We start from the raw sequence: 25000 nt of genomic DNA, 5'->3' as shown, positions 1-25000 counted from the left end.
GAACGATAAATTCACAGTCTGTTCTTCCTCACCACCTCTGAGACAGAGACCCTGTCCCTTTAAGCCTACTGGATCCATTTGATATTTTGGGGCGATGCGTCCTCCTCCCTCTCTCCCCCACCCACCCACCCACCCTCACCCACCCCGCCTCCCTCCATGCCTTCCCCCCGTCCACCTCCCTCTCGGTGGGGGGGCCCAGCTGTGGATCATTGCCTTCGATCTGAGGGGGCCCTGATTGCGGGACTAGGCGGGCCGGCTCACGGTGGAGTCGCCCCGGATCAATCCACCGATCCTTCCATTTGGATCCCACTGTGCCTGATGACAATGTTGGCATTCCACATACAGCCCAAAGGGCCTGATCAAATCTACTGCATCGATCTGGCAGGGAGGCCCGCGTGCAGCATACAGACATAGACAGACAAACACACACACATGTAGTACACACACTCGTCACACACACACTCACACACACACACGTCGCACACACACGTCACACACACACACGTCACACACACGTCGCACACACACATGCCGCTCGCACACGCACACATACACAAACACACACACACACACACACACACACACACACACACACTATCCTCACACAACACAGTTTGCTATACAATGATGAATTGAGAGCAATAACAGCATTACATTTTGACATATTTTAGGGGGAATAATGGGACTGACTTCCCTGAAAATGCCATAACAATGGCTTTTACAAAGGATTGAGCTTTTAACGATGGGTAACAAGTGCCACTTGATCTTTACTAGAGTAATTGAGGGAGAGCATTTGCCATGCTGTGCTTTCATCTTTATGTAAAAGTCACTTCTGCACAACCAATACTACCACTAAGAGCAGTTGACTCTCTCCAACATTGTACTGTCAAAGTAAGTTCCTCTTGTTCCACTACTACTACTACTACTACTACTACTACTACTACTTACTACTGCTTATTACTTACTACTACTTCACTGTCTTGGCGCCCTGGTGGTAGAGCGAGCTTCCCACTGCTGTCAGGACTGCAGAGTCACTACCTATCTTCCACCGTAGACTGAAGACCCATCTCTTCAGGCTACATCTTGACTGTCCCTCCTAAAGACGTCTTCACTCCCACTACCCCTCTGTACAGTTCCTCTACTGTTAATAAAACTTTTTTTTTTTTAAATCCTTCCTTCTTCTAGCATTGTGACTGCCAATGGCACCTGGTCCTAGCATAGATTTTTGCTTACGATGACTGATGTATAGATGATTCACTTACTTTAGACAAATGTACTTGTTCTTTCCCAAGTCGCTTTGGATAAAAGTGTCTGCTAAATGTACAAAAATGTAAACGTAAATGGACTATGAAATGAAATGAAATGTTACTTAAAGTCCTACTGTCGGTTTTGTTTTTCCTTAGTCGGTGCATTGAAGACCAACAAAGCCCTCCAGGAGCTCTACCTCGCCAACAACAATCTCAACAGTTACCAAGACTCCATGCAGTTAGGAGACCTCGTCAGATACAACGGCACCCTCAGAGTACTAGACCTCAGTGACAACTCCATAGCAGACTCAGGTGACTCAGGTCACAACATTTGCTCTGTCCCATTTCTCCACCCTATGCACTTGTTCACTTTCCAACATGGATTTGAACAGGAATAGATTGATGGAAGTGCCCATGCTTTGACCAGCCCTACTGTATGTTATTTTAAATCCACGTAGGGAAGTGCACAAGTGCATACTTCAGGGGAAGAGGGGAGAAATGGGACACAGCACCCCACAAGGACAACCTCCAACCTTCCTACGGTGACCCTTAAGGTCAACGCAGCTTCCTCTTATCGCTTTTTCTTTTATTTCAAATTAAAGCCCAAACACTAAAAGTGTGCTGGTCGATGGTTGCCTCTTTCTTCAGTTTTAGCACACAATTATACACAGTTTATGATTCACCTCAGATGATTCACTTACTTAAACGAATGTATTGTTGTAAGTCGCTTTGGATAAAGGTGTCTGCTAAATGCCATAAATGTAAATGTAAATGTAATGTTTAAAACATGAATTGGCACAGACAGACTGACACAGACAGTAATATTCTCCTCAGCCTACCGTGTCATTTATGTTTATGTTGTGTTCTGGTCCAGGTCTGGAGGAGATCTGTGATGGCCTGAGAGTGCAAACAGCTGGTCTGAGGGTCCTGCTACTGTGGAACAACCACATCACTTGTAATGGCTTGGTCCATCTCACCAAGGTTTTGGTAAGGACAACCACAACGCAAGACTAAAGAAAACCAGTGGCTAGGCTACTAATATGACATGTTTGCAACTTCATGAACATACTGTATGTTAGCGACTGTAATCACCCTAACTCTCCAATGGTGGCCCACTTTACTGCCTTGTCACACCCTCTCTTGTTCAGTTCTGGGACATTGCGAACGTGATCGAGGTGTGGCTTGACCACATCTCCGCCACACCTTACTTGTGTTTAACAGGGCTGTGTTTGTTTGAGATTGGCCTTTAAAAAAAGGCTGGCTACGCCTGACTGTTGACAATGAGCTGCCGTCTCCTTTGTGTCCCCATGTCCTTTGTTTTGCTACTGTGATCAGAAATGTATTTGATGACTATGTCAAGGCGTCTGTGAATTGCATTGTGGTGCACTGTACGCAATATGGTGTCATCTTAAGAAATCGAAAACCTTCCCTCCGGTGACTGACCTCAGCTACTGAGGACAAAGGAAATGACACGCTGGAGGACTCAACAAATCCCTTCTGAAAACATCCCGCCTCCACCTCTCTCTCCACTGCATATCTGGCTGTATAATCCCTAATAACATCCATTCCTTCCTTTAGCCGGCCCGATTGGCAGCATAAACTGCACCTTTCTGTCATGTGAGTGGCGATTGGGAAATCAAAAGGGTATCAATTAAAGTCCTGCTTCGTGTTTGCCTCGGGCCCCACTGGCATATTCAAAAGAGGAGCCCACCCGGGCCAAAAATAAAGCCCCCCATTCCTCGCTTTCCATTCCGCCGCCGCTGCCACCAAAACCGGAGCAGTTTGATTAAATAATAGATATGTGTTTAGTAGGGGAGCTTGTGTGGTCTGCCATTAAGAAGGATAAGTAGACGTCCTCGCCACCCGTAATGATGATAATTAGGCCGACGGCTGGCCGTGTCGAATATGACACAGGAAGGGCTGTTATTAACCTTTCTATTTTGTGTATTTCGTTCTCCCTTTTGTCCTCTGGTGGGGTTGTCTTGTCAGTTGAAAGAGAAGGAGAAAGGGAACAGGGAGTAATACAGGGGTTGTTTGGGTCCCAGGCATGGAACGACTTTGGTGTCAACACAAGTTTTCCTTTTTCGTTTAATTAAAGGTGCGTTTGGTCCCCCCCCAACCAACCACACACACACATACGCAAAAACAGTCCCCCATATTAAAGTCTTTTTGCCATGTAAAATCTCAAAATCTGTTCTGTTTTCGGTTTCAACTGAAGACCTGTATCCTCATCTCCCCTAAGTACATCCCTCTCCAAACCTACAGTGGTTTACACAAGACAGGCTTCAACCATGCTTGACTCTCAAACTCACGACTCTCCAACACCCAGTTGAGTCTTTAATTGCCCGATATCATCCCCTGAGTTCCCTCTTGCGTTCCCCCTTCAAGCCTTTCATTCCCTCTCCCTGGAAAAGGTTTCAGTTGTCCGAGGAGCGCGCAGGGCCTCTGCGTATCCCCACCCCTCACCGCATCTCCGAGCTGGCATTAGCGCCGGCACAACGGGGTGGCTCTAGAGTGTGTTTGTTGTCACCGCTGTACAAATTAACTCTGAAGAAGAAAAGACTCACATCCCCAGGTCTGTTGCTGTTGCCGTGCCATTTCCGCCCCCTCAGTTTTGTTGGGTGACCAAAGGAGTGTTACATGTTCCAGTATGCTCTACCGCTCTGTTAGGCAACATCTCTTGTGCCCCCCCCCCCTCCTCCCCCTCCTCCCCCTCCCCTATACCCTCCTCCCCCGGACACCTCCAGGTTTATACGGCTGCTAATCAGGCTTCAACGCTAATTTTACTCTGGGGAGTCAAAACGGGAACTTCTGTAAAGCAGCTCAGAGCTGATGAAACATTCTTTGATATTCCCCATAAAAAACTCAGATACAGCTTGATGGAAATTATGATACACAACAGATGCCAGTGTTTTGTATACCGTACTGTAGATCTGAAGTGTCCTTGCTTAACAACTCAATAAATAAATGTAGTCAATAATGTTATGGTTGATACATACAGTAATCTAACACAGTTTGTGTCGTGCTTCATTTCAGGCAGTCCAAAAGACTTTAGAGACACTGAACTTGGGGAAGAACAATCTGCAGAACAGAGGTCTCCATACGCTGAGGGAGTCTCTGATGATGAACCAGTCCCTGCTGCAGCTAGGCCTGGCCCAAACAAACATCACCTGTGAAGGTATCTTCTCCAAGGGACGCTGGTGGAGGTAGAAATCGGAGGATGGGCTCATTGCGCATGGAATGACATGTACGGAACGGAATGAGGAATGGTATTAAACACACGTGTTTGATTCCATTATTCATTCCATTCAATGCATTTCAATGAGCCCACCCTGCAAGCTTTACCTCCACTGATCTCCTCTTACAATCGACATTCATGCGTGATCTCTAAATGTACAGATTGCTGTAGGCCGATACTTTATGTTGCTGAACCTATGTTTCTAAGAGTGAATGTAGATTAACGTTTTAGATTTTGCATGAAATTGATCTCAGAGATGAACAATGCCTAGGAGGGGAAATAAGACTTTGATTAAAAAAAAAACAACTGTCAATTTGAGACATTCCGTAAGCTATTTCTCTATGTGTGTACACATGGCTGACTCAGGTGAAAACAAGGGCTTTCTGGTACAAATAAGTGATCCTTCTGTCCCTATCATAGGAACAGGTGATCATTATCTCACACAGGTGTTTGCCGTGTGTTTGTGTGTGTTGTGGATGTGCGGACGTGTACGGCAGGTGCTGTAGCATTAGCCGAATTCATCGCTGAAAGCCGCCAGATTCAGCAACTGGATGTACGTGAGAACGCGATCACAGCCGGAGGTCTCATGGCCCTCTCACTCGCCCTACGGATCAATCACTCTCTGACCACGCTGGACCTGGACCAAGCACCCAAAGAGGAACAGGTTTTTTTTTTTTTATTTGCAGTCAGAATTGCCTTAAAGGGAAAGTTAATGTAAAATCCAGTAAGTTGCTTTAATGATTCTTCACCTAGAATGTAGGCTACATCATTATTTCTGGTGGCCCAAAGAATATTTTCAAGATATGGTAACATTTGTCATTTAGACAAATTGTGAACTGTCCCTTTAATCTCCCAATATTTCCCATACATAATTTTGTACATTCATTTTGACTTTCGCATGAATACAAATAACAAGTGTAATTCAGAATGGTATAAAGTTATTGATGAATTGTTAGAACTATTAGAACAGGATAAAGTCAAATGCAGACCCAAAAGGTTTTATGATACAGTACGTCAGTGTTGCTTTTCCTTCTGTGGCTGAGAAGGCCTGAGGAAAATGATGCCACAACTTTAATACATGCCCCTGCTGGATTCAGAAAATAATTACCCGTACTTGCCATCTGTTTGTCATGATTTTATCTCCGCTAACTTATTTGCATATTAAAGCATTAATTAGAATCTCCAAGGAACGGAATGCTTATTTTAAAATTAACTCTAAAGGCTATTCGTGTGCAGCTCGAAACTTGTTTTATTTTTGTTTGCAGTGGTTTTGTTTGTATGCTTGTTGTTTACCTGTTTAATTCACATTTTTTTTATCAAATTTCTCCCCTGGCAAAAGTCAAATGAAGATAAATGCCAGTTTATGGAAAAATACTATTTGATACGATCCTAGGTTAACACTGAGAATGTAGATCTGGCAGGTGCTCTTTCGATTCTAATGAGGACAGTAAAAAACGTCCTTGTTAGAGAAAAGCATTTAATGCTTGCCTGAGAGACAGGACCATACAGTATGATTGAGAATAGTTACTGTGGTAGGATGTTTAAGGGATGGTAATGAGGGAATATTTGAGCTCCGTCAGGTTGGGTGTCACACAGCTGGGATTTGTCTTGCCGTGGCACATCCAGGTGGGAGGAGTGACGATTGTATTAAAAAGCAAATCTTTCCATCAGAAAACAGCGGGTGGCTAGATCAAGTGTTCTCACTCAGTGCCGCTGTGTTCCCCGGGTTGCAAAGAAATGTGAAAATTTCATTTTTTGAAAGAAAAATGAGTGAGGTATGCTTGCGTGTGTACGTGTGCATGTAAGAGAGTGTGTGATGGCATTGGTCTGGATGTATGTGTGTGTGGGCATGTATAGATTTGGGCGTGTGTGTGTGTGTGTGTGTGTGTGTGCGTGTGTGTGTGTGTGTGTGTGTGTGTGTGTGTGTGTGTGTGTGTGTGTGTGCGTGTGTATGGATTTGTGCATGCGTGTGTGTGTGTGTGTGGTTTTATTTGAATGTGGGGGGCAATTGTCGATGCGCATATTTAAAAGGCAAAAAGGTGGCGGAGGGAGGAAATCTGGGTCCTCGCGTCTTTGTTTACAAGCGTCTGATTTTTAATGTCTGTTGCCGCACTGCTCCATTTGATCATTGGCCTGTTTGGCGTTAATTATTAATTATTTACCCATCTAAAATATTCATAGAGCCCAGCCCTATGAAAAGCATCATTCCGAGGGCAAGTTATCTGTAGCCGCTGCAAGGTGGAAGTTGTTTATCTCTGCTTATCAGGGGACTCTGTCAACCTGACTAATGAACTACATTTCAAAACTTAATTCGCTGCCTCTTAATCGCAAGTTCGAGGTTGGATGTTTTGTGTTTGCTTGTTTACTGCTCTCAAATATTGGTTTAGAGTTGGTCAATGTCATATGCGCCTCTGTCCTACAGTATACAGTATGTTGATACATTTGAATATGTACAGGTTGTTGACGTCCGTCCCCACAATATGTCCCCTGTTCTCAGTGAGGTGTGACTGTGAGACTATGGGTTCCTACGCAGAGTGATAATTAGCCTAGCAGGGAGGGGTGCGGAGATCAGAAAGGGGGTGTTTAGAAACTTGTTTCGGGAGAGTTTGTCAGGGATCTTTGGAGCTGTACAGAGTGGAGGACAAGGTCTTAGAAGCTGTGTTCCAGAGTTGTGTGTCGGAAACTTTCCTTTTGTCTCTGTGTTCAGGGTGCGTATTAAGGGGGAGCCAGGGGGAGTTGAGCTCTCCCGAAAAAGACGTGAGCTCCCCTGTCAATAGATAAATACTGGTTTGAGAGAATTTCCCTGGCTGCTGGTGCATTCAACGTTCATTGTATACAATATATATTATATTGTATACATATTGTATACATTTATATTATAAAGATGTGAATTGACATCAGTCAGACTCCCGAAGGTCATGGTATAATTCAGACACTGTCTGTGTTGGTAGGACTCTATGGGGAGAAGGGACATCTTGCGAAAGGAAATGTGGAGAAGAAACGTAGAGGGGGGGCCTGGGCGGAACGATTTTTGGGGGCTCATCTGTGTTGGCATGGAGGAGCGGTACAGTGAAAAGGAACCTGTGGGGAACTTTCTTTCTCTTTTTTTTTTTTAGGCCTTCCTTTTGGTCAGTCTCGGTGTCTGGCTAGGTGATGGGGGTGACAGACTGGCCATGCATGTAGTCAGCACTCAGGTTCAAGCTCAGGGGAGTGATGGCTTGCATCATCACAGCGCCAGTGCTCCAGAGACCACGGCAGACAAGCCATACCACCCAGAACCACAGAGATAGAGATGCCTGAGAGATCTTGTCGAGAGATGCCTCAGAGCTCCGGGAGCAGCTATGATTCAGACCTGCATTCTCTGCATCTTAGTTAGCTAGTTACCTCACCGCGGTAAAACCAGAGACGTTTTCGACGAACATAGATGCTAACGTCTAACTAAAATCACTTTCTTTTGGTGGGTAAACAGCCTTTTACATGCCTTTACAGTACCCTCCACAATGTCATTGGTTATTACAACATCTAAAGTACTGCAACCCTATCAACTATCAAAGACAGTTAACCACACCTAATGTTACCACTTGGGCACCATTAGGCCTACAACGAGAGTGAATACCTTATAATTACTCTGATACAGATACCCCAGAAGGGACAACAATAGCGGTGTGTGTGTGAGTGTCTGGAACAGGAGAGAGAGGGAGAGAGAAAAAAACAAAAACAGAAAACAAACCACTGTCTCTCCATAAACACAACAACAACACACTCCTCACTGCACTCCTGATGTATTTTCAGGGAAAAACAGGCATATTTGCCAGCTGTGTAATTTACTGCGGCTCTCATTTGCATATTAAAGCCTTAATTAGCCCCTCTGAGCGTGTGTGTGTGTGTGTTGGGGGGGTGAGGGGGTGGTGGTAGTGGGGGGAGGGGGGGGGGGGGGGTAGTGTAATCATCGGACGTGTACTGGGGGGGAGGGCTCCGTGTTTGGGTCCTGGGGGAGATGGAGGTGGGAGTAGGGGCCCAGGAGCGGGGGCTAGGCTGGGAACGGGCCAGAGCAGAATCTTCAGGGAGCCCACTGTTGAGTTGACCATGTGCCACGTTGTGTGTGGCATTTTTTTGTTTTGTTTCCCCACTCTCTCTGCTCTCTCAGCTCTGGAAGTGAGTAGGGGGATGTTATGGGGTTGCGCTGCTCAATTTTGGAGTTTTTTTTTTTTCAGAGCCCTTTCGTGTGTCACACTTGTCTGTCTCCCTGTCATTTTAATCGCTCCACATACACACACGCACACACACACACACACACACACACATACACACACACACCGTCTCCTCTTCGTTACAGTTAGAGGTGTGACCCACACTTTCACTGGAAGTCGAGAGGGCTGTGTTTTTTTGCTCATTCGTTATTTGTGGAAGTGAGGGAGAAGGGGGTGTTGGGGAAAATTAGGTGGGAAGAAGTGAGAGAAAAGAAACTCAAGTGCTCAGTTCACCTTTTCAGTTCAGTTGAACATCAGCGCCTTCTTGGTGACTTTTGCACAATCCCTAAGATCCAGCATTAATCAGATACGTGCATACATTTTAGACTCCATTCGTTTGCCCCTCCCCAGACGTCAATATGTTAAAAGCAATTTTGACGTTCTGAAATATTACCAACTTGGCCTACTGTTCTGGATTTGTATTGTAAACACCATTGTAACATATTTGAAATTCCTATGTCTTTACAGTGTAGTATTAATGTAAGGTACCTTTTTTATATTCTTTCATATGCATTTCATAGCTATGTTTGTCTCAGCTACACACCAGCTCAGTTCATTCATACATATAAGCGGTCCATTTCTAATAACCGAAAGAGAGAAAGTTCCGCAATTTATATCGACCTCTCAGCATAAGAGGGGGTATGGATATGCGATGCATAAGTGGGGGTGTCCGATCGGAGTGCCTCTCGGTGGGCATGTCCTGTGGCGCCATGCTCAAACGCCCCCGAAGTCATCCATCGGCAGTGCCGAGAGAGAGCCTGACGCCCCTCATCTGACTACCATGAAGCCCCCTTCGCCTCTCTCACTCTCCCTCTGCCTCCATCAGTCTCTCTCTCTCTCTCTCTCTCTCTCTCTCTCTCTCTCTCTCTCTCTTCATTCACAGTGAACCAAGCCGTATCCCTTTCACTTTCAAATGGCGGGCGGCTGCTGCTGCTGCTGCCTCTGCTGCAGAAATGGCCCTGTCCACCACTCTCAGCCGAGGATTTGGGTATAAATATGGAATATTTTATTATTAAGTAGGGCCCAGTGATAGTGAGAGTTCTCCTCCCTCAGTTTGGAAGTCCTGTCTCCCCCCCCTCTCACCCCCCCACCACCCCCTATTCCACCACCCCCTATTCCACCCCCTGTCCGTGCGTCTGTCAAGGAGCCGGTCGACGACCTTAGGAGAAAACTCTTTCCTGCGGCGGAGGAAAGGAAATGAGTTGAGACACCTCCAGTAGGGGTGGAAAGAGGAGGAGGAGGAGGAGGAGAAAGGGGTAAAGGAGGGAGTGAGATATTGGAGGTGAGAGAGAGAGGAGTAGGAGATGGAAGGGGGGGAGTGTGTGTGTGTGTGTGTGTGTGGGGGGGGGGGGTGGCAGGTTAGCAGAACCCCCCTCTCTAAATGACACACACACACACACACACACACACACACCTCCAGACAAGCGGCGGTTTCTTGTCACCTTCACCTTTAGCCCTGCCTGGATGGTGGCCCTGATCGCGGATCAATACTCGGCCCTCATGATCGGCACTTAACATGTAGTGTACCCAGTCTGTCCTGCAAGATCCAATTTGTTTATGGAGATTTAATTGAGTTAATGTTAAAAACAGGCTCTGAAAGCCATGCGCTGCATCAGCTGATTGCATTCAAGCTTTTCAACCACGCCATTATGCTCATTTTATTATGGAAATAAAGAGGTAAACTGGTTAAAACAGCATTGAGCACGTCCGGGACACGCAAAAAAAACAGCCCCCTGTCTGAGTTATGTGTGTTACAAGTACGAGGGGGAAAGTTCTGTTTTAACAGTGACCTCTCTCGCTCTCTCTCTCTCTCTCACTTGGATGAACGATGACTTTCAAACTATCTGTAAGTGATGCAATTGTTTGACACACATTGGGGTGAATAGCGCCGTACGAATGCATTTCTCCAGATGTCCCCCGTTTTCCCCACATAGGCACGCCGTGGTATCGCTAACCACTCTCCGTTCTAAACTGTATCGTTATATCTGAGCAACAGTGCTGCGAATTAGCGCTGTACATCACCTGTGCTCCGAGGCATCGTTAGTGTGATGACTGTGTGTCCTCATCGTGTCTCATCTCATCATTCCCTCACATGTCTTCCTCTCACGCTTCATCCGTACGTTTTTTTTTCCCCTCATGTTTCTTTCTTTCTTGCTTTCTTTTTGCTTTCTTCATTCTTGTCTGTCCGTCCGTCCGTCCGTCCGTCCGTCCGTCCGTCCGTCCGTCTTTCTTGTCTGCCTGTCTGTCTCTCTGTCTGCCTGTCCGTCTGTCTGTTGTCTGTCTTTCTTGTCTGTCTGTCTCTCTGTCTTTCTTGTCTGTCTGTCTGCGGTCAGGCCTTTTGGTAATAGAAGTTTCCTTTCGGTAATGGAAGGTGTTTGAAGGTTGGCTACAGCAGTGTCCAAGTCACGACAGCCCAATCAGCGTTCTCGTGAATAGTGGATAGTTGGAGTTTGGGTTGAAGCCCCTGCCCCCTGTTGCTGTCCCCCCTGTCTGTTCAATGTCCCTTGTCCCCTCTCCTCTCTCCCGGTCCATCCCTGTCTGTCCCTCTCTCCTGTGCCGATGTCCCCTCTTGTTACCTGTCCCCTCATTTGTCCACTGTCTATCCCTCTCCTCTCTCCCTGTCCGTCAACCTCCTTTGTCTCCTGCCCCTACATGTCCTCTGTCCGTCCCTACCTGTCCCCGGTCTGTCCCCTGTCTGTCTCTCTCCTCTGTCCGTCCCTACCTGTCCCCGGTCTGTCCCCTGTCTGTCTCTCTCCTCTGTCCGTCCCTACCTGTCCCCGGTCTGTCCCCTGTCTGTCTCTCTCCTCTGTTCGTCCGTCCCTCTATGCTGTCCCTTGACCTCTCTCCTCTTTCACTGCCCCCCCCCCACCTAACCCCCCCCCCCCCACACACACACACACACACACACACACACCCCTGTCCCCTGTCCATCCCTTTCCTCCATCCTCTGTCCGTGTCCCTGTCAGCCCAGCACTGCCCCCCTCTCGTCCCCATCCCTATCTCCCGGGTGCCGTGGAGGGGAGATAATTGGATTTGTTGTCACCTCCAGTAGCTGCCAGGGCCGGGCGTCTGCTCCGCTTAGCGATGAAGACATCAGTGTGACAGCGACCCTGGGAGAGGATCAGCTGGTGTCCTGGGCACCACTAATAAAGTGCTGGCCGAGCCCCGGCCGAGCAGGACCAGGCCCGGGCCAGCTGTTCGCCCCCACTTCTCTGCAGTACCCCCACAGACATGCCAGAGCCTAAGAGAGAAGGGGGGGCGGGAGAAGGGGGGTGTGAGAGAGATGGAGAGAGAGAGAGAGAGGGAGAGGGAGAGGGAGAGGGAGAGAGAGAGAGAGAGAGAGAGAGAGAGAGAGAGAGAGAGAGAGAGAGAGGGAGGGAGAGGGAGAGAGAGAGAGAGAGATGGTTGGGGGCTGAGTTGGGGGGGGGGGGCAGTGGGCAGTGAGTGGGCAACTTTCATCAGAACAGATGCCAGTCCCCCCCTGTCCTCTCTCCCTCATAACAGACAACACTACAGGAGAGGTCATGGAATTTGACCCCTCATCCTTCTGTGGTTCCGGGGGAGTGTTGGCCATATTTGCCGTGTGAAATGTCATGGTATTTCTCCCCTCACACCAGACCTCTATGCCTGTCCCTCATAGGCATTGACTCATTGGCTACTTTAGTTTAGCATAAGGGACGGTGCTGATCCGTTCTCTGTGTCCCGTCACTCTTAAACACAGTCCTCCACTAATTCACCGTTCAAAAGCATGCATTCAAGTTACTTTGACTGTACAGTACTTTCTCCCCCCTATGGGCCTAGTTCAAGCTGTAGAACTGTGTGTGTGTGTGTGTGTGTGTGTTTTTGCATGCATGAATATGTGTGTTCTTGTGTGTACGTGTGGATGTATAGTGAGTGTGTGTGTGTGTGTGTGTGTATGTGTGTGTGTGTGTGTGTGTGTGCGTGTGTGTGCGTGTGTGTCTTTGCATGCGCGCGTGTATGCATGCAGTAGGGGGCCTGGCCGTCCCTGGCAGTGTCTGGCGTGCGCGCTGGGCAGACGAGCGTGGCGGACGCTCTGCGGTGGCACCTGTTTGGCGCGGGGTGGCGGCTCAGGGGCGGTAATGACGGGCGTGCAGGTGAGGAGCCCCGGAGGTAGTCAGTAATTAACACACGGGTGCTCCATCACGGCTGCCCCGCGCCTGAACCCGGCAGGGACCGCAGTGCCCTGCTGTCAACACCCCCGTTATTAAATTCTGAGCTCAGAGAAGAAGCTTCCATGAATGAGAACGACCATATATATGGAACACGGGCTGGTTGTGCTGTGCTGTGCTGTGCTGTGGCCTTGATACAGTAGGATGAGTAATGCGGCGGCCATTTTGAATGGATTTGTGTTTGTGTTTGTTTACATTGCATAAGTTGGTTATACTGTAATTGTGAATGAGTATTGATGACTATGTTATGGCATTATGAGTTTGGTTCTGAAAGGGTCAGTATTTGGAGGAATGTTTTTGGTAAAAGTGTGAAACTTACTGTACATTTGTACAGTTTGGCAGCTGTGAAGTCGAGACTGGGTCTCACAGTTCCAAGCATTTGTTTAAGCATTATAACGCACTCATGTACTTTATGTATTATGTTTACCTAATGTTAGCTGTTGACGAATGTGAAGGACACGCTGGGGAAACATATATTTATGTGTGCTGCCACATCCGTTTATGAACCTGTCACTCTTGGGGACATAGAGTAGTCGCTATTCTGGAGTCTATTTTTGATCGGCCCTTGCTGTATTTTGGGGCAGACTGTGTGTGTGTGTGTGTGTTGAGAGAGAGAGAGAGAGAGAGAGAGAGAGAGAGAGAGAAAGAGTGTGTAATTGGGGGTAGATGTGGGTTCTGCAAGGCTTCGACATCCTCCATCCCAGGGGATCAATTACAGAAGCCCCTCATTCAGCTCTTTCTATTCAAATGAACACCTGAAGAGCAGGCTCTCCGCTGCTCTCCGAGAGACCCGGGATACTGAGGGATAAACACAAGCCCAATAAAAACCCCATCAACAGCAATTTGTATGCGTTTAGGCCGACAGCAGAAAACATGGTTGTTTTTTTTCCCCTAAAATGTTGTCTTTCCCTGTACTCTCTGTGCTCTCCTTTCTATTTTTACCTCACCTACATAAGGAAACATGTAATCCACAATGTTGTCTGGACTTTGTGCCAATGGAGTCAGAGATAGAGTATAGGTTTTATTTGACTGTTGCGTAGGTAGGGGTGAGTTTGCCTTTTGGAAGGGTTAACCGTTACTTTACACAACAAGCACTGATACCACAGGTAAATCCACTGGCTGACTCATTGAGTCCCACATTATCTCTATCATTAATGCGCAACATAGCAGACCTGGGCTCTAAGTATTTGATTGTGTTTGCCTGGCACAATGGAACTGGTACATCTTAACTGTCCCTCCTACATCTTAACTGTCCCTCCTAAAGACCTCTTCATCCCCACTACCCCCCTGTACAAGTTTCACTCCTGTAAAAAAAGAAAAAGAAAAAAAAGAAAGGTAATTCTTCCTTCTTTAGCATTGTGACTGCCAATAGCTCCTGGTCCTACCATAGATTACTTTTTCTTATGATGACTGATAGATAGATGATTCATTTACTTAAATAAATGTATTTGTTGGATGTCGCTTTGGATAAAGGCATATGCTAAATGCCATAAATGTAAATGTAAGTGCAAACCCCCCAAACCCTCAAGCAAATGCTCAAAGTAAAAGGATCCAGGTCTGCTAGCTAGATATGTGACATTACTACGTATATGCGTTCCATTGGAGCTCATACTTAAGCAGGATCAGCTATGACAGGAGGATGTGAAGTGTATGTCTGGGCACTGGATTTGGAGTTCATTGGCTCATCCTTATCCACTATAACTCACTTGATGATTCTGCTACCACAGTCCACAGACCACTGAAAAAGCAACTTGTGTTGTTCAAAAGCATTGCCTTTGCTTCCTACTGTGCGTTTCTTTTGATAAAGAAAAATAAAAAAACATTGAATAGGGTTTGATTCTCTTGAAGTGGAACTGAAGTGAAGAATCAACTTGTATTGTTGAAAACAGTCTATGTATCATCGGTAGTAGTCATATACAGCGAATCTAGCCGCAAAATTGACAAAGAAAAGAGTAACATCGATAACTTTTCAGGAAGAGTTAGACACTTCTCCTTTCCCTGAAAAATTCCAAGGTTGGGCTTTGAATGGTATGATCAAACTCCACCTCCAAGAAACAAATCTCACTTTTATTTTTTGAAAATGAGTAGGAGGAAAATCAAGGCAAAATCAACCAGTGTAGTCTCCCTTTAAGAGTGATTCATTCTGAGCAATGTGAAGTCAAAGCCCCTCAAGTTCATAATGCCTCTGTCATTAGTCACATCATTGGAGTTACTGTACAAACAGTGTGCTCTTAAATATGCTGTCTGCATAATTGAACTCAACATCACTGGGTGACAGCCAACTAATGCTAATGCTAATGTTGACAGCCAGCTAATGCAGCCTGTACTGAAGCCTGTAGCTCACATACACTGATATAACCATTAAACCATTACATCTCAGGATAAAGACTAATAATGGTTTGCCATGTAACCAGTCCCTCAAGACACCCACACATACACACCCACACAACAATGTTATTTGGGGCAATGTTGGCCCTGAGGTTAGGGAGGCTAGCCAGCAACTGCAAGGTCGCTGGTTCAATTCCCGGGTTTGGTTTCGGTGATTAGAGGGTTGCTGAAATCACATCTAGCTGGCCAACTACTACATGATTAATAACATAAGAATAAGAAAAATACAGGTAGGAAGAACACTGATGTACTGTATATCAATTCAGATTCAGAAAACCTTAATGGCCTCTGAGAAGAAATCCATATTGCAGCATGCAGAATCAAATCAACACAAGTCGAGGAAGAGGTCATATTCAAGGCACTTTAAGAAGCTGCTTAGTGTTGTTGTTGATGATGATGATGATTCTTATGACACAGAGACAGATGAAGATGCTTCCCCCCTCTGAGTGATGATTTGGCCTGTCGTGGGTGTCAGTGACTTAGTGCCCTGCTCCCTCCTGCGCCTCCTTGCTCCCTGCGTCCCTTTTGGAAGGGCCTCGCTCCCGCTCCCGCTCCCACCTCACGGGCTCTCACACCTGCGGCGAACCCAGCCCCTGTCATCCGTCTCCACGACAACCCGCGCCGGGCGGATTACAGCGGCTGCCACGCTTCCGTACAGATGGCGCTTTACCGTCAGCGGCGCGTAATCTGCGGACCGTGATACCGTGCAGAGGAATGACTCATTAGAATCAGGCAGGGCGCGATGATGTGAGAGGTTTGCTCCATCGACGACCTGGCTGAATACTGAATCCTCTCTCTCTCTCTCTCTCTCTCTCTCTCTCCCCTCCCACTCTCTCTGTATGTGTGTGTGTGTATCTGTCTCTTTGTATCGCTGTCTTTATATCACTGTATCTATGTCTGCGATTCCCACACTTTCTTTCCCTATTTACTTGCTTACACACTTAATCTCTATCTCGCTAAGTGTTCATTTTGGCACCATTTCTTTTTAGATTTAGTCTAGTCTTAGTCATATTGACTAAAACAGCCTTGAGTTTTAGTCATACTTTTGTCATTTGAATAATGATTTAGTCTAGTTATTCTCAAAATGACGAAAACTATGGGCCGTTTTAGTCGACTTAATGTCATTTAATTTTAGTTACATTTTGGTCACATCACATTTGTATTGCCTCATTAACCCTTAGTAAACATAAATCACTGACTTCCGTGTGCGCAAACATATAGGTTGTCCTACTAACATATTTTCCTGCATAACATCCTACCACTTCTCTTCCCAACAGCCAGATTAGCAAAACAATTACTCTGCAGCCGATGATCGCACCCCTGTACATGGCACATGAAGGACAGTTGGCCTAATCAATGCAAAAACAAGCTCTGCGTTTGAGAGGATCAGCCTCAACAAGGCACTGCGCAGATTCGCTGACATTGATCACAAAATCGGTGCTTATTTCTTCTCTGTAAATCAGTGATATGTGCAGCGCATTGCTCAGACTACCACCCTCCTCTCAAACCCGAAGATTCAGTAACTGTATTGAGATTCGTATTTCCCCCCGTAAATTCGTAGGTGCAAAAGCGTTCTTCTCCCGTGTAAACTTTTCATTCTGTCTTGTTTGAATCGACATGATCAGCCGCCCCTTTTTCTGCTGAGCAAGTGTATGCCTGTTTGCATCAACGATGGGTTTTGGTCATATTGGAGAAAGTTTGCCGGGCAGAGATGAGGGTGGTCATGATTTGCAAATGACCTGTGGATGGTATTCATTTTCCACCAATAACAATATTGCAACGTTGCAATGAGAACGTCTTACAGTTCTGCTGTCATGCATGCTTTTGATTGGACCAAGCAAATAACTATTTTTAGTCACAGAGATAATTTCGTCTTGTCTCGTTTTAGTGATATGGTTTTTCGTTTAGTTACCGTTTTTTCTGGGTCTATTTAATCAGTTATCATCCCGTCTTTTGCCACAGAAAAACAGGTGTTTGACGAATATTTTCATTATTAATTTCGTTGACGAAATTAACACTGACATTCACACACACACACACACACACACACACACACACACACACACACACACACACACACACACACACACACTTTCTCACCGTCTTGTCTAGTTCACAAAAACATTTCCTCTCAATTCCAATATACCACACACACGGGTGCCTCTATTGTATCACCTGAGAAACCAAAAAGGCATTTAAATAAACCCATAAACACTTAATTTCCCTTTGCCATTTTTTGCTGCAAATGAAATGCCACAGTGCAAGAGACAGGGGGTGCTCTGTTATACGCAAGGAGTATGACTTTTAAAACGGTCTGTAATTCAACCCCCTTTTCCAAAAATACAGAGAGAAAACTAATGGAAAGGCAATTGCCAAAGTTTCCCCTCGGGGAGGCCATTTTGGAAATGTCACAGTCACGGCGGTTTTTAAGGAGCTCTGGATGCAAATTCACCTGTGTAAAGACCCAATCACATGCCACCGTCCCTACTCAAATTCATTAAACGCTTTTGGAGATTTTTGGACAGAAAGAGATAAGAGGAATCCGAGTCAAGAGAAGTCGAGGGAGGGAGGGATGGAGGGAGGGAGGGAGGGAGGGAGGGAGCAAAAGAAAATGTTTAGAGAGTGTTGCCTGAGATAAAAACACATTGTCAAAGTAGATCAGCATGTTAAAAGAATCCCTTCCACACATCCCATTGCGATGGAACAGAGCCTCATCCAGAGCAGATTTTTAACGGCGGCTCATATTTAAATGTTATAAAAAGTGGTTGTAAGATCAATTAAATTAGCCCTGGCTACGGCCGGCAGTGTTCGAGCTATGGCCCGAGGTCACAGTGGTGGGCTCGCTGGATAATCGCCTGGAATCAAGAGCCTCTTAAGCCCAGGGCCCTCCCTAATTACAGGTATGAGTGTGAGATTTCACACCACTGTTAAAGAGAGCAGATAAAAAAAAAAACTCACACTAGTGATAAACGCAGGCAGGAATACATGTTGAGGCTCATCAGATGAAGAGAGAAAGAGAGGGAGGGAGAGAGAGAAAGAGAGGGAGGGAGAGAGAGAAAGAGAGGGAGGGAGAGAGAGAAAGAGAGGAGGTGGTGGTTAGTTGAGAGGAGAGGTGTTGCTCTGGATATGGTGGCCATAATTTAATGTAGATGTATGTGTAGGAGAGGACGTCTGATCAATGTCTGTGTGTGTGTGTGTGTGTGTGTGTGTGTGTGTGTGTGTGTGTGTGTGTGTGCCTGTGATTTAGCATACAGGAAAGAGAGTGAATGTCTTTTCTCTATGTATTTATTCATGTAGTATATTGTTTGTGTGTCTGTGTGTATGATAATGTTAGTGATTCAAGCTCTTGTTTTCATCGCTCTGACTCTATTTGGACGTTTGGTCACATTGCTCTGCTTCTCTCCAAATGCATGTGCTCAATATCATTATTGTATCATAACTGCAAATATGTTTATGTTATTATGAAATGCTAGAACACACAATAACAATACACACAAAAACAATGTTACTAAAGTCAACCCTAAGTGTGAGACTTCTACCTACCCCTTAAATGGAAAACATCATTTTCATAATGACTTTAATGAATATCCTAGCATTAGAATATGGCGTCTTTATTTCGCAACTGTATTTCAACAGCAGCAATCCTTTGTAAACACTGCACATACCCTCAAGGTGCAAAATAGAGATCCGCTGTTTCATAAATGCAGGTTCTCTGCTCCATTCAGGTGTTTGAGCTTACAATGTCTTTCCTTTCATTCGTTGTATTGAATTTGTGTTATTGTCTTTAAATATGTGTACCTAATTATTTGATTACAAGGTGTGATTGGTAAACAGTCGCAAATTATAGAATAATACAGGTTGGCTGTATGTGCACCACTCATCTTCTGGAATAATCTGATTTTAAATATTTTGATATAGTTTTTAAAAAGGGAAATATACATTTGTTTCAGTTTTTTTATTTGGCCATCAATTATTTGCTTTTGAAGCTTTATAATGCAATTTATGGAATGTTTATAGTTCAGGCCTCAAACACTATAAAATCATGTCAATAACATATCTCCAGATGTCCCAACAGACAAATATTATGTTAATATATACATTTTTTTTTTTAAATACAGTAGTTCTATGATGACGCAAAATACAACAATATCTAGCATTGCATCTTGTAGAGAGGTGAACATGCAAACATGGTCTCTCTTCTCTCTGGACCAACTCTTTCACTCTGTGCTGTTCTCCTGAGTATCCATTTTGTATACAATAGTGACATCTTCAGTCCAGCTGGGAAAAGGAGACTTAGACAGAATGGCATAGAGGCAAGAAAAAACAATGGAAAACACGCTTAAAGCACCTCTGTCTGTTGATGTGGGTTCCCTTGAGAAACCCGGGAGAGGAAAAATTGTGAATGCGCTGGTAATTATAGCATTTATGTTATAAAAAAGGCCTTGTTCAATGCTTAAAGTGCAATCATTAACATTTACTTAACGGGAGTGCTTTGTCTACTAATACTCATAGCTGCAAGAAGTTTACAGAAGTACTGTAGGTACAAAAACACAGGCCTTGATGAGTAAAATAAACTTTAAATGGAGTGCTGTTTATTTCAGGAAATGTTCAGGGTTAATGTTCTGTTTTAACTCAAATTGTGGAAAAGAACTTCAAACATCGAGGCTTGTCTTTCACTTATTGCAGATGTAAATCTGAATTATAGTGCTATAGACAGTTTTCCCCTCTACTGTGGTGAGATAATTATGGTGGAATTTATATGATTATCATGCATATTTCCTTCAGTTAGGAAGTAAATGTCAGGTGCAGGTTATAGGGAATTAGTAGTTTAGACCAAAAAATAATACACACACACACACACACACACACACACACACACACACACACACACACACACACACACCTCAGAATTTAAAGCACTTTGCTTTGTTGATCTGCCTAAAGAATATGATTTTAAATAAAATACAATACTTGCATATACTTGTAACTGGCATCTGAAATGTTTAGTAATTTACATATATTAGCATATAAAGTAATTGGCACAGATGCCAAGGAAGGCAGTGGCAAACAGATTAATTGTCATCCAGCAGTCGTGGTGACATAGTTAAAAATGAGCCCCTTTTAAGAAGCCAATTATCAGAGAAATTCCAAAGTAGCCTTTTTTCATCAGTGATTCTCTTCATACTCTCATTCTCACCCACACACAAACACATGCCACACGCCACGCGCGGCACACACACACACGCGTGCAAACGTATAATATTCATAACACCACAACGCCATACTTAAATGTATAAATATTGTAAATACGCAGCCTCTCCTCTCAAGTACTGCCTTTGAAATCTCGCTGCTCAGCATTGCTGTTTGAAAACAAAATGTGTACTCCTTTGTTTAAAGACAGGGGAGAACAAAAGATGGATTCACACACATGTTTATCGTGAGAATGCATACAACGAATGTCTCGAGTGAGAATAAGAGGACTACGGCTTGAATGCACCATTTTTAGAAATGCTATCGTACGTTTTAAACTTACAGAGTACTTGATCTGAGCATACTGCACCGATTGTTGTGCGTGTAATGTTAGTCTATGATAATTCAGATATATTCTGCCTTACACCCTGTACTTCTCCGCATGTTTACCTTGATACAAACACCTTCACTGTAGTTATTCTCATTGTTGGGGTTGGGTATAAGGCCTTCACTGTCATATAAGTAGTACAGATTTTTCACATATACAATCAATTTTTTTTTTTTACAATCATAAAAAACAAACCGGTCCACATAGATATACATTCTAGATACACAGATTATAAATGTACAGTATGTAAATATAGTATGTACTACAATTTGGAATGCCTATAAAACTGGCCTAGTCTTAATTCCTGCATACAAGGGCGCCGGAAGAAACAGTCTGCTGTAATGCTGCTCGCTTGGGCATCGAGGAGGTAATAGATTCTCGTGCGGTTAGCCGTAGCTCTATGGTTTTATCCCCTGTAATAATTGGATGGTGGCTCCATTTGTGAGGGCTGTCTGTGGGAATGCAGAGCTAACAAATGAGCTAGTTTAGTTTGCCAAGACCACTGTTCTGGGGAGAAGGGAGAGGGGCTTAAACGGCTCCCATTCTCACAGGCATTGTGTACACACTGGCCATCTTAAATAATATTGAGATTACGCCAGGGGGACAAAAGCCCCATCGAGGATCCTTTTGTGACGACGGAGACATGTAAGGAGAGGGACAATACAGAAAGAGGGGGGGGGGGGGGGGGGGAGTAAGAATGAAAATGACAGTAGCATACAGTAATGTTTGACAGTGCAGTGGCACAATAGCCCATAACAACAAAAGTATCGCTTGAGACAAATAATTGAGATTGTTGGGGAAGCGTGTCTTTTGAAGACGAAAAGTTTGGTGTGTGTGTGTGTGTGTGTGTGTGTGTGTGTGAGTGCATGCGAGAGTGAGTGTGTGCGTGCATGCATGCGTCAGTCCCCCCAACCTTAAACCAAGACCACCCAAAACACGTGCACACACACACACACACACACACACACACACACACCCTAGCCTCATCTGCTCCATGGGGTACGGCCCCGTCGGCTTTGCCCCTCGCCTGGCCACTATATGCCACGTGTGTGTGTGTGTGTGTGTGTGTGTGTGTGTGTGTGTGTGTGTTTGTATTCCTTAATGACTTTATAATTCCAGGCCAGCAGGAACCTGCCTTTATGTCTATTAGTTTAGTAGCCCAGCAAACAAAGAGAGTCTGTGCCCGTGGCACGGCGCCAAGAGCAGCTTCAGCCGTAAAAGCACTTGTCCATCTGTGTCGCCTTCTCACGCTCGCTGTGTATGTCTCTCTCCTCCTCCTTCTATCCTCCACCTCCTCTTCTCTCTTCTTCCTTTCTCGGTGTGAAACACTCCTCCTCTATGTCAGTTGGGGCGGGGGGGGCGGGGGGGGGGGGGGGGGGGTTGGACAACATCTCCATTTTAGCCCCGCTAACTCAATCTCACGCTATCGATCGTTCCAATGGCCGATTGAGTATTTCACTAGGATGAGAGAGAGAGAGAGAGAGAGAGAGAGAGAGCAAGACAGAGAGAGTGTGTGTGTGTGTTTGTGTGTGAGAGAGAGAGAGAGAGAGAGGGAGAGAGGGGCCTACTTGAGTAACGGGGGGGTGGAGGGTGGGTGAGTGAGAGGAGGGGTATTATTGTTGTTGTAACGGTGAGGCTGTATCACCATCTAAGTGCCATATATCATCGGACGCTTTGTGATTGTATTCACTTTGCTTTCACCATCACCTGCATTATACCTTACAGATCTGCTCAAGCACTTCTGCTTTCATTCACTTTTTGTAACATACAGTATTGATATAATAATGTAAAGATCTGTTTTGTTTACAGTACAGCAGGTGCCATACACAAAATAATGAATTGTATAGTTGACTCAAGATCATTTATTGAGTTTAGTGAGTGATCCTCCCTTTCATACAGTATGTATTATACGTTTCATACGTGAATCGTTTCATATACAGGCACCGACATAACTGAACACAAAACATAACTGTGACATAACTGAACACAAAACCCTGTGAGATCAGTCACCTAGATGCAGTGTGATTCTCAGAATACCTACACTATCCCATTCATTATGCATTGTGAATCTACTCAAGAAAGTGTGTGTTTGGTATGACATAATACTAATGATACTGATACTGATGATCTGATACTCCACCATATTATAGACAAATACTGAAAGAGACTTTTTTTTTTACCTTAGTAGGACTTCCTGGATACATAAAGGTGAATCCTAATAACAAAAAAGAAAACATGAATAAGTCAAAAGACATAATTAAGCTTCTGCAAAGATGGTGTTCATTTACCCCCACGTGTAGCCTGACATGATCGTCTCTGATCTCAGGGACGTTGCTGCTCTCGTACGGCCATACGGGACGGTGTTGGCGCCTGATGGTTGTGAGGGCTTATGTGGTTCTCCAATGACAGAGAGCATGGCATTACACTCCCTATGGGATAGATACAGTGTGGTGATCGTGCTGTTCCTTTGTGTAAACCTCTTCATGCTCATTATATGGCATATGGTCATTATTGCCGTACGTCAAAGTCCTGTCACGGTAGCAGTACAGTATGAGAAGGGCCTAGAGTTTTTCCCAAGCATGTGACCTGACTAGGACAAACTTCCCGGGCCCCCTGAGGAGGGTGAGTTGGCCCATAACTAGGGCCTGGGGGTTTTCCGGTGGGGGGGTCACATGCTCAGGAAAGAAACTCTAGGTTGTAGATATGAGTCGTTTAGTTGTCATGGTGGCGTATGAATATATTCATAAACATGTGCCAGCTAGTAGACACAATATGTTATGATATTAAACTTGTAGGTAGGGAGACGTTGTTGCCTCCGCTCGCCTTCCACCTCACTCACCTCACTAGGACGGCAGGCCGACAGCACCCAGATCCCCCCCCCCCCCCCCCACCCCCTTCTCCCCCCAGTCCCCCCCCCCCCCCCTTCCTGCTCTCCCTCCATCTCTCTCATCTGCAATGCTGGCCAGATCAGGGGGCCCCTCCTCCCATCATTGTATATTTTACTCGGGGCTTGTTTTGATCTCTCCTTCCAAGACAGGGAGCAGCTTTCCTCCTTCCCTCCTCTCCTCTTTTTGTTCCCCACCCCCCCCCCCCCCCCCCTTCCCTCATCCCACGTCTCGCTTTTGCATGCATTGTCTTTGAACTTTGCGTTGTTGAACAGGGGGGGGGTGGCAACTCAACTCAATTCAACTCGTATAAAAAAACAAAAAGCAGAGATGGGTACAGGACGGGGGGACGGGGGGACGGGGCGGTGGGGTGGGCGGAGAGGACAGGGGGGCAGAGGGTGGTGGGGGGACAGACGGACGGTGATATTCCACTTTTATCACCATTAGCCATTAGCGCCAGGGTTTCACTAAAAGGGGGGGGGGGGGGGGTAGGGTTGGAGGATGCAACGTCAGACAGACAGACAGACAGACAGACAGACAGACAGACATAACAGACATAACAGACAGACAGACAGACAGACAGACAGACAGACAGACAGACAGACAGACAGACAGACAGACAGACAGACAGACGGGGGTGGAGAGGCAGGCAGGTAGGGCGCGCTTACTGAAGCGACAGAGACAGGCCCCCAACTTCAAACGGAGCCTGGGAGTAAAGGTGTAGGACCCAGACAGCATTCAGCAGAGGGGGAGTGACACAGGAGCGCTGAACATGGGGGTGGGGATGTGGGGGGATGGGGGGAAGTTGCCTGGGTGTACCTGGATGCTGTTAAATCATTAATTAGGGTGTGTGTGCTGCTCAGTGCTTGACACCTCCCCCTCCATCATCACTAAGCCCAGGGATATCCTCACCACCGGTATAGATGAGGGAAGGAGAAGTTTCTCTGGGATCAGCTGTGGATGGATGCCTGTAGCTGTATTAAGGTCAAACGAATGTGAAAAAACCTGAATAGGAATGGGCCTAAAAAGTGTTAGACCGGTTCTGACTTGATAATGATATTTTGATAGGAAAAGGGGAGTGTGTAGATTTGAGTGTGTGTGTGGGGGGGGGGGGGAAGGGGGCGTGTGAGTGTGTGTGTGTGTGCACATGCACATATGCACTAGCATGTGCACGGCTGAATCTATGTGCATGTGTGTTCTTGTGCTTCTCTTGACCTCCCCGGC

At 45.6% G+C, this 25000-nt stretch overlaps 1 protein-coding gene across 1 annotated transcript in view; it reads left to right on the top strand.

Annotated features, from left to right (window-relative positions):
• LOC310814633 (protein phosphatase 1 regulatory subunit 37) overlaps nucleotides 1-25000 on the top strand; it is a gene marked incomplete at its 3' end in the record, with an annotated part of 39301 nt that overhangs the window by 12936 nt on the left and 1365 nt on the right. The window contains exons 7-10 of the mRNA XM_083684127.1: nucleotides 1404-1559; nucleotides 2122-2234; nucleotides 4284-4425; nucleotides 4983-5149. Of these exons, the coding sequence (XP_083540253.1) occupies nucleotides 1404-1559; nucleotides 2122-2234; nucleotides 4284-4425; nucleotides 4983-5149 (578 nt within the window). The remainder of the gene's footprint in view (nucleotides 1-1403; nucleotides 1560-2121; nucleotides 2235-4283; nucleotides 4426-4982; nucleotides 5150-25000) is intronic.

This window comes from Argentina silus, assembly GCF_951799395.1.
Source record: "Argentina silus genome assembly, chromosome: 13".
NCBI lineage: Eukaryota > Metazoa > Chordata > Actinopteri > Argentiniformes > Argentinidae > Argentina > Argentina silus.
Note: the sequence above shows the minus strand (reverse complement) of the source record. Positions and strands in the feature narration are given on the sequence as shown.